Consider the following 10,919-nt stretch of genomic DNA (forward strand, 5'->3'; position numbering starts at 1 on the left):
AACTGAAATTCAGACTCAAATATTTAAGCATGAATCAATAATTTCTGTGTTGGTGATTGAAATAATCTAGTTGTCTCTAACCCCAATAATTGAACTTATTTGCCCCCCTTTTAGTTCCATGAATCAACATCATTACCAGTTTCTATAAAAAATTCCTTCCAGCAGCACCTTAAAGACCATCTAAGTTAGTTCTTGGTATGAGCTTTCGTGTGCATGCACACTTCTTCAGATACACACGTGCATGCACACGAAAGCTCATACCAAGAACTAACTTAGTTGGTCTTTAAGGTGCTGCTGGAAGGAATTTTTTATTTTGACTATGGCAGACCAACACGGCAACCTATCTGTAACCATTACCAGTTTCTGTGCATCATTTGATAGGATCGCTGTATAAAATGGGGGCATTGGGGGCTTGTCCAAATTACATTCAGCCTGCCTTTTGACACCACCAAGTGAAACTAGGCAAAAGTACATGCTGCTTCATTTGCACACATGAACCCCTTTCCTATCCCCTCTGTTCTTTTGTTTTCCCTCTTTCTTTTACTGTCACGGACCAAATTCAAGGCACACAATCCAGCCAAATTTAAATAATTTTAAATCTTGAAGATTTCAGTGGGATAGATGCAATCCTATGACAGTCAGCAACTTTGTAGAAAGTGGGAGTTGCAATTTTAATTCATTAAAAGTCAGTGGGACTTAAGGGCATTGTCCAGCCAAACTGAGGCTATTTGGAGCAGGGATCTCAGAAAAAAGTGAGCAAGCAGCACTGTTAAACCACATCTCCTACTTTTTTTGCTTTACACCTGAAAAGTATAATTTAACAGCACGGCAGTCAGAGAGAAAATGCGGTCCTTTCATTAAGGGTACCAGACAACTATAGCTGTAATATTCAGGCTACTTATTACAAGTTGTTGTTAACATTATGGGTACATAATTTTAAGGAATTTTCAGTGTTCCTGATCATCGGAAAAGTACATTTAGTGGGAAAGAGTTGAAGTACATCACTGGAGTACAGTGTCTTCCATTTCACATTAATTTTATGCAATGGTGTAAAAATAAAAGGCAAAATGGTATATTTTATCAGACTGTATACCTGTGATTATTTTAAAACAGGAAGGAGTATGAGGGATTGCACTTTAGCTAAGGTCATATATAAAACAAAACATTGTTGGTTTTCCAGACATGTACATGAACAACAGTAATAGAAACAAAAGACAGGACACAGAAATGTAAGGAACAAAAAGGAATTTTTCCCATGGTTACAGTCCCCACCCCCTAGAAAATTTCTTGAACAATTCCAACCCGTGAATTGTTATTAATTCAGCTTTTGAATAATTACCAAAAGCTGCTGCACATCAAAAGCTGTTCCAAAAGAAAACAGTTTTAAAGAGAATAATTTTCACAGAGCAGAAACACAAGTATATTGAGTAACATAAAAACCTGATTGGTCTCACATTTAAAAACAGGAGTCCCAGAAATGGAACAGACAGCAGAGCACTTAGACGGTGTATTACAAATTAACGATGAAGAGGGCTGCAAAGGCAAAAGTGGGAAGGGGCTTCAACAAATTCCTGCAGCTTGGAAATGGAGTGGGGTAGCAATGGGCTGGATCCTTCCCTACCCCAGCACCTTGTTTCTGTACAGTTTGTTTTTATTGTAGGATCTCCTCCTGGGTTGCTTCAAAGAAAGGACGTTTGGTCAAATGGGTCCACTTGACTTGACCCAGTTTGGCAGTTCTCTTGGTCTCAGATTCCTCTTTAAGTCCCTAGTGATATTGGAAATATCCCTCCTGATTCTACTAAGAATACCGCCCGTGGCAAGCCTCCAGGGGCAGCAATGCCCATTACACCTGCAGTGGGAAGCAAGGGGGAAACACCTGGCAGCCCATGTATATATACCTGGAGGTGTCCCAAAAGTATAGATGGCGTGTCACTTGTGAAAAGGCTGGAGCCAACCAAGAGGGTGTAGCTATAGCTTATTACATCAGATCCTTCCTGTGAGCGTCTCTGGGCCATCTAGAAGTGAGCCTTAGGATTCTTTTGGCAAGGCAATTTGATTTGTCTTAAATGTTATTGGTTTATCTTAAGCTACCATTGAATGGGACGTGGGTGGCGCTCAGAGCCCAGGACTTGTTGATCAGAAGGTCAGCAGTTCGAATCCCCGCGACGGGGTGAGCTCCCGTTGCTTGGTTCCTGCTCCTGCCAACCTAGCAGTTCAAAAGCACGTCAAAGTGCAAGTAGATAAATAGGCGGGAAGGTAAACGACATTTCCGTGCGCTGCTCTGGTTCACCAGAAGTGGCTTAGTCATGCTGGCCACATGACCCGGAAACTGTACGCCGGCTCCCTCGGCCAATAAAGCGAGATGAGCGCCGCAACCCCAGAGTCGGTCACGACTGGACCTAATGGTCAGGGGTGCCTTTACCTTTACCATTGAATAGTTTCCCCAAACTACCAAATAATGGCCAGTTCCCCAGAAGTCCATCAGATTTACTACCCAGTAGGGAGTACTTTGTGCATTGTAGCTGAAATAATTCGGCACCCTTAAAAAAAAGAAAGTCTTTAAGATAAACTGTCTCTTAAGTCTGACTCACCAATTCTTTTCTCCAAACAGAAGGAGCCCCCTTAATTTCCCGCCCTCGTACCGCTGACGCCGCCTATCACACAGTCCTGGCAGCTCTTTAACCTGCTTTGTTTACACACCTTTATGATATGTACCCACACAGCGCTACGCTTCCCAGATCAAACATCGCTGGGAGCGCCCAGCGCCCGGGCTCTCGACTGTCACGGAGGAAGGTGCGGGTGGGTGCAGGGAAAGCTATTTATCTCGCTCTTATCAGCAGCCTGCTGTTGCCGCGAGATAACGACATAATCGCCGGCTTTCCAGCAGGCCGGTTTCCTTTCCCTTTCCAAACGGATTGCCATTTCCCCTTGAGCGCCGCTGAATGCCAAACAGAAATTTCGTGTGCAGGGGCGGGGTGTGGGGAAGCGACACCGTATTTAGCTTCGCCCTTCCCCGGAGCTGCCTCCAGACAGATCGAAGATCTATGCTGCCCCAAGGACTGTTTGCCTGATTTCTTGCAAAGGGGTCGGTTGCCTCCTGCGTCTGGGAAGCTCTTGGCTTCCTCCGCCTCTCGGGAGAAGAGAAAAGCGCTCGAGGCGCGCGCCTAGTTGTGCGCTCGCTTTGCCAAACACGATTTCTAAAACTTGGAGGGGTTTGAGGCAACCAGGGCTTAATTCGAAGCAAGGCTCGTTTAATGCCCCTCTGGTCAGTCTATGTGAGCGCCCTCTGAGCATGTTAAGAGCGCTTTCCAGCCTCAGAAGTGAGAAATTACACCCACACCTGTGTTTATTGGTTGGGTCCTCTAAATTAGAGGGCTAACTTGGAGTCCCAACACCTCTCCCCCTCCATCCCTCTCTCTTAGTAAGCAAACGCCGCTTAAACAAATAAAGACAAGCTTGTGATCTGCCACCAGCAAGTAGAGCAGAAGTGACGTGGACAAAAGGAGCAACTTGGGAGAGGGGTGGGGAAAGAAAGAAAGAAAGAAAGAAAGAAAGAAAGAAAGAAAGAAAGAAAGAAAGAAAGAAAGAAAGAAAGAAAGAAAGAAAGAAAGATCTAACAAGCGACCCACACTCAATGGCCCGGTACCCAAAGCGCAGCGCTGCGGAGGTGGTGGTGGTGGTGGGAATCAAAGTCTTGCTGGGCGAGCTGTGGATTGATCGACGAGGGTGTCCAAAGCAACTGCAGGTAAGAGGGAAGGGGTGCCCGGGTTCAACTGAGCAGAAAGGAGGCGCGCGCACACATATTCCCCCATTTGATGGGCAACTAGTGCAGTGCCGCTCTCTCTAGCTACATCATATGCAGAGTTGGACGGGACCCCCGGGCTCATCTAGTCCAACCCCTGCAACGCAGGACTCCTGACGTCCCTGGGTGGGCCCGAGCCACCAACCTCCTGGGGGTTGCACTGACCCATTGGCGCCCCCTCTTCTCGACCCCCGTCCCCTCCCCGGATCCGGCCTTCCTCTCCTGGTGGGGGAGAGCGGCGAGGCCTGTCCTCAGAGGGTTGTAATCCTGGAGGTGCACGTCCCGTTCCTGTACATGCCTCCGGACTCCCCGAAGTTGTCCTGGGGGAAGTCCTCGACGCTGTACGCCCTGCTCTTGAGGGCGGTGGCGTAGTAGTCGACGGGCTCCTCGGCGGCGTTGTCCATCCAGCTGAGGCACAGCAGCCTCTGGAAGGAGCGCTTGAAGTTGTCCGAGAGGAAGCCGTAGAGAATGGGGTTGGCGCAGCTGTTGGCGTAGCCCAGGATGACCGACAGTTGGCTGATGGTGGCGTCGTCGGGCTCCACGAACAGGTTGACCAGCTGCACGACGTAGAAAGGCATCCAGCAGATGACGAAGACCATGACGACCATCATGACCATGAGCGTGATCTTCCTCTCGGAGCGCTTGCGCTGCTGCCAGCCGGCCTTGAGCGCCACCATGCGCATTTTAGCGATGATGAGGATGTAGCACAGGCTGATGGCCACCACGGGCAAGAGGAAGCCCATGAGGAACGTGTACACCACGAAGACCACCAGCCACTTCTGCTTGGGCTCGGGCATCATCATGTTGCAGGCCACCGTGCCGTCCGTGTTGGCTTCGGTCTTGGAGAAGATGATGATGGGCAGGATGATGACGATGGCCAGGCCCCACACGGCCAGGTTGACCATCTTGGCCACGGTGGGCCGGCGGTAGCGCGACGCCTTGATGGGGTGCACCACGGCGATGTAGCGGTCGACGCTGAGCACCGTCAGGCAGTAGATGCTGGTGAACATGTTGACGGCGTCCACGCTGAGCACCAGGCGGCACAGCAGCGAGCCGAAGGGCCAGTGGTGCAGCAGCGTCGACGTGACCAGGAAGGGCACGCTCAGCATCAGCAGCTCGTCGGCGATGGCCAAGTTGAGGATGTAGATGTTGGTGGCCGTCTTCATCTTGGCGTAGCGCAGGATCACGTAGATCACCATGGAGTTGCCGCACAGACCCACCAGGCACACCACCGAGTAGATGAAGGAGATCAGGATGGCGCTGCTGCCTTGAGACTCGCTCCCGCCGCCGCCGCCGCCGCTCACCGTGCCGTTGGCGGCGCCCGAGGAGTTCCTGGCGCCCGCCGCCGAGTCCATGCCTCCAGCAGCGCCCGCGACAAGCCGGGCGCAGGGGCCATCCTCCGCCCCGTCGGCCCGGGCTCACAGCGCCGCCCGCGCCCGGTCCAGCCGGCGGCAGGAGGACGTCAACATTCTCCGGCTGCTGCTGCGCTGCTTCTCCTCCTCCTCACGCAGCTTGGCAGCATCTGAGGAGCGGCGAGGGAAAGAGCCGTCCAGAAGGAGAAGAAGAGGGAGCCGGGCGCCGCCGTGAGTCCGATTGGCATTAATTGCAGCCTGCCGGCTCGGAGGGATGATTAATAGGCGGCAGGAGGCGCGTCAGAGCCGACGAAGGGGAGGCGGGAGGAGGCTGAGGCGGGGAACGCGAGCGGGAGGCGGCGCCGGCGCGCCTCTCTCCTTGCTCTCGCTCTCTCGCCTCCAGTTCCCGCCAAGCTGCTCCAGAGGGCCAGGCGCTCTCCCGCTCTCCTCAGTCAGTCAGTAGTCGGAGGAGTCAAGGAGGGCGAGCGGGATTCCTCTGGTAAGTGGTAACCCAACGCGGGTTCTTGTGGTGCCGCTTCAGCCTCCTCTTCTTCCTCGCCGGGAAAAGCCACAAGTTGGAAGCCCAGGAGGGACTGGCGCGCTCACCTTCGAGCCAACCAGCCCCCCCCCCCGCCCCATTTGTTTCGTCCTCTCCTTATCTTCTCAGCGTCACCTCCCTCAGAGCGGACATCCTAGCGCAGCCTTGGCCGATCCAGATGTTTTGTGCCGATTTGTATCCCGACATCCGACACCCCCCCTCCCCAAATAGGGGAGGACTTTGGTGATCTTCCTAACATGGCGCCCCGTGCGATGCCAAAATTTGGCGCCCCCAAATGGATCTGCTCACTGATGGATCTTCTCAATTTTGCACCCCCGCAGCTGGGGAACTGCCAGCACCGCCCTAAATTCGGAGCTGCCCCTCTCACTTCCCCACCTTTCCCTACAAGCGATTACCTCATTGTAACCTAGACCATTTCACTTCTCTGCCTTCCACCACATGCTTCCTCCTTCAACCCCAAATGTGCCCCATCCTCCTGTCTAATCTGGTTGGCTCCGGATTTTGTGGGGCCCCTGCAACATGCTTGGTGGGACCTGACCACCTCCAACCCCTTGCAGTCAGTCCAAACTGTGGGCCCAATCCCAATGCTGGATCCAAACACACAAACACAGAGAGAGATGTATTACAGTATTTTAATATTTTTTTGGAAGCCGCCCAAAGTGACTGGGGAAGCCCAGCCAGATGGGCGGGGTATAAATAAATTATTATTATTATTATTATTATTATTATTATTATTATTATTATTATTATTATTATTATTAGCACAGGTGAGCAAACAGTGACTGCTCCTTGTAGCATTGCTGCAGCACACTTGTCTGAGGAAGTATAAATGGCAAAGTCGCACTGGCTGGAGCTGCTTGCAAGAGAGCAGGTGAGAGATGAGCAGAAATGATGTTTCCTCTGCCTGGCTACCTTCCCCCAGGGGGAGAGAACAGGCAAGAGCATGGAGTCACTGGCATCCCCTGCTCACCTGTTAGCCCTCTCCCTCCGGGTAGCAGCGGCTACTGAGAGAAAGCCTTGAGCAATTGAGGGGAAGTGGTAGCAGCTGCTTCCATGCTTACTTTATGGGCAGCGCAGCAGTCGGGCTCGGTGGGGATGTTGTGCTTCACAATCTGCCTGCTGTACAGTTGCAGCTTGTTTGCCGCTTGTATCATCACCATAAAGAACGGCAACTGCAGAAGCACCTTAACCCATCTTCGCTCACTGTGATCCTTATGTTAACTTGCACCTATAGCTTCCAGTTGCTGCACACACTATGGCACCAAGTCGTGTCTCCATATACGCAACCTCTGTGGACATCTATAGGGATAGGCAAACACACTCATGAAATTACAACACGTCACACTGGGAATACACATACATAGCCTTCCTTCCCTACTACTGCTATAAATATCACATCAATGCCCATTAAGAGATCCTATTCATGCTCTGGCAACAAGCGTAATAGCTGAATCCTCTGGCATAAAAGGTTTGTAAACCCCTGCTTATGCATATTAGCATCATCAGGCATATAGATATCCACGTCACTCGAGAAATATTTTCCCTTTGCGACTACACATAGACTGAATCATCATTTTTTAAAATGTGTACTAATAAGCAAGTTTTACAAAACTGTTTTCTATCTTTGGAAGGGATGTCTTAGGTAATTAAACATGATTTCTTTAAGACACTCTCTATAACTTCAAAATGGTTATAGCCCAACACATACCTTTTTAAAAAGCCTCTCAAGTAGCTTCCCACTACCTGTTCCATGCCAAGGGCATGCAGAATAGAAGGCGAGATGGAGGAGGACTTGAAAATAAGAAATATTTAAGGGTGGGGTTTGCCAAATTTTGTCCTTGCTTAGGGCACCATATTACCAAAGTCCGGCCCTGCTGACAGGCAGCAAAACAAAGAAAACAGAACAGCAAATGGGTGGATCCTGTGCATCGTTTCATAAAGGTATTTCCATACCAGAAAAGGCTAAACATGTTGGATTTCTGCCTTTAACACTACTGTTAAAGACACCAAAATTCTGTTCCCCCCCCCACTGCCAATCCTATACCAATGCCTTGGCTGCCATCCTGTTCCCACTTATCAAGGAGTAAGCCCCATTAAACACACTTACTTTTAAGTAGACATGTATACCATTATACATTTATTTATTTATTTATTTATTTATTTATTTATTTATTTATTATAACGCCCTATTCCCATAGATCTCAAGTCAGTCCACAGCACAAAATTACAATATAAAAAGACAAAAGACAAAAATACCAGCAGAAACAACAAGACCCCAAGGTGGTTGTCACCAATGGAAGCCAAGGCTCAGAAAAGACTCAATATGGAGGCCAAATGGCCGAAATATTGGGAAATACTAGAAAGAGAAGGAGATACTTGGAGATTGCAGAGTTTTGAGAAATTAAAGGATAAAGTGCGAGATTGGTTACATTATGCTCAAATTAGGGAGGCCTTTAACTTGGATAAAAAAACAGGTTTCCAGGTGGAAAAATCGAAACTAGAAACAGAACTGTTAGAACCTAAGACTAAGGTACTTTCAAAAATGTATAACTTGCTGTTGAAATGGAATACGCAGGATGAAACGGTTAAATCAGCTATGATAAAATGGGCACAGGACATTGGGCACAATATTATGTTTGCTGACTGGGAAAAGTTATGGACTACCGGAGTGAGGTTTACGGCATGTAATGCCTTGAGAGAAAACATTATGAAAATGATATACAGGTGGTACATGACCCCAGTCAAGCTTGCAAAAATATATCATTTGCCCGACAATAAGTGTTGGAAATGTAAAGGAACTGAAGGAACATTCTTTCACCTCTGGTGGACATGCCCAAGGGTTAAGGCCTTCTGGGAAATGATTTACAATGAGTTAAAAAAGGTATTTAAGTATACCTTCCTTAAGAAACCAGAGGCCTTCCTTTTGGGCATTGTCGGCCAAGGGGTGTTAAAGAAGGATAGAACTTTCTTTATGTATGCAACAACAACAGCAAGAATACTCACCGCAAAGCACTGGAAGACACAGGATTCGCCCACTCTGGAAGAATGGCAGACGCAACTGATAGACTACATGGAGTTGGCTGAAATGACTGGCAGAATTCAAGACCTGGGAGAAGAGACGGTGGAAGAGGACTGGAAAAAATTTAAAGACTATCTACAAAAACATTATAAGCTGTATAAATGTTAAGAGAATGCACGATAGAAAATAACATGGCGTCAGAAATTTAGTTGTAAGATCTAGGAGAATAAGTGATATTTAAGAAAATGATGGAAATATGAAGTAATATTATGTTTAAGCTGAGCAGTTCAATATATGATAAAATTATTTAAAGTTTGGGACATAATATTTGAGAATTACAAAATAAGAACTGAAATAAGGTAATAAATTGCTGTCTATAATTATATGAGTGAGAACGCAGGAAAGGGTGATGTGAGGAAGTCCAAAGATTATGAAAAGATGATTTATGAATAACTGTTTTTTATTTGTATTCTTTTTTCATTCTTTGTCTATTTCTTAACCTTTCTTTGTTTTTTTCTGTTTGTTGTATGGTGATGGTATCATATATGTCGAGGAAATGTCGTCACGCCACTCCTTGGTGTGTGGAGTGCCGCAGGGCGCAATTCTCTCCCCAATGCTTTTTAACATCTTTATGCGCCCCCTTGCCCAGATTATCCGGAGCTTTGGGCTGGGCTGTCATCAATATGCTGATGACACTCAGCTCTATCTACTGATGGATGGCCACACCAACTCGGCCCCTTACACACTGACCAGATGCTTGGAAGCTGTGGCTGGATGGTTTCGTGGGAGCCGATTGAAACTAAATCCTTCGAAGACAGAGGTCCTATGGCTAGGTCGGGATAGCATGGGGATGAGGGACCAACTCCCTTCTCTTGCGGGGGCCCAATTAGTGCCATTGCCTTCCGTTAAGAGTTTGGGTGTAATCCTTGACGCCTCCCTTTCCATGGAGGCGCAAGTCACAGCAACAGCCAAGGCGACATTTTTCCACCTTCGCCGCATCAAGCAGTTGGTCCCTTACCTTTCCCGCCCCGACCTTGCCACAGTGATCCATGCGACAGTCATCTCCAGGCTTGACTACTGTAACTCGCTCTACGCGGGGCTGCCCTTGAAGCTGTCCCAGAAACTCCAGCGGGTACAGAATGCTGCAGCGAGGCTCCTCACAGCGTCTCTGCCATGGGAGCATATTCATCCAGTGCTTTTCAAGCTGCACTGGCTCCCGGTGGAGTACAGGGTCAGATTTAAGGTGCTGCTTTTGACCTTTAAAGCCCTTCACGGCCTAGGACCCTCGTACCTACGGGACCGCCTCGCCTGGTATGCCCCACGGAGAGCCTCAAGGTCCATAAATAACAACACCCTAGTGGTCCCAGGCCCTAAGGAAGTTAGATTGGCTTCAACCAGAGCCAGGGCCTTTTCAGCACTGGCCCCAACTTGGTGGAACGCTCTGTCTCATGAGACCAGGGCCCTGCAGGATCTGATCTCTTTCCGCAGGGCCTGTAAGACAGAGTTGTTCCGCCTGGCCTTTGGATTGGAGCCAATTTGATTCCCTCCGCCCCCTTTTTCTTTTTTCTTTTCCTTCTCCTGCAATGAGGCTCCATTTTAATATTTTAATGTTCCATTATTTTAATGTTGTATTTTATTTTTGTTTTTTAAGTTGTAATCACTCATCTTGTTTTTATTATTGCTTGTAAGCCGCTCTGAGCCCGGCCTTGGCTGGGGAGGGCGGGGTATAAATAAAAAATTATTATTATTATTATTATTATTATTATTATTATTATTATTATTATATATGTTTGGTGGTTTGTTTGTTGTTTAAAATTTGCAATAAATATCTTTAAAAAAAGAAGAAGAAAGAAACCAATAAGCCCCTCCATCCACAACACATTTAAAAGGACATCAGATGTACTATACTATAAGATAACCATTCAGATAATTCTTAATGAATTATTTAGCTCCTGCATCCACCCACGCTTTCTGTGTAGTAGTATTTGCAGAAAATAACTTCTAGGGACTACCTGATCTCAGACTGAACCCACCACGGGAAAGATGCATCCTGGTTGCTAGGGGAAATAGAAGGACAAACAGCAGAGAAAATAATACAGAAGCAAGAAAGGTGCACTAAAGGACATAGCGGAACAGTAGCTATTTAGGATTTAGGCTCCTTTCACACAAAAATGATTAGAAGGGTAC

At 47.9% G+C, this 10,919-nt stretch overlaps 1 protein-coding gene across 1 annotated transcript; it reads right to left on the reverse strand.

Moving 5' to 3' along the window:
• Nucleotides 1-832: 832 nt before the first annotated feature.
• On the reverse strand, nt 833-5,192 carry SSTR1 (somatostatin receptor 1). The gene has a single exon (XM_081209678.1). The coding sequence runs from the start codon at nt 5,155-5,157 to the stop codon at nt 4,054-4,056; it is 1,104 nt and encodes a 367-aa protein (XP_081065804.1). The 5' UTR covers nt 5,158-5,192; the 3' UTR covers nt 833-4,053.
• Nucleotides 5,193-10,919: the final 5,727 nt, after the last annotated feature.

Source organism: Podarcis bocagei (genome assembly GCF_964188305.1).
Source record: "Podarcis bocagei genome assembly, chromosome: 1".
In the NCBI taxonomy this organism is placed as follows: domain Eukaryota; kingdom Metazoa; phylum Chordata; class Lepidosauria; order Squamata; family Lacertidae; genus Podarcis; species Podarcis bocagei.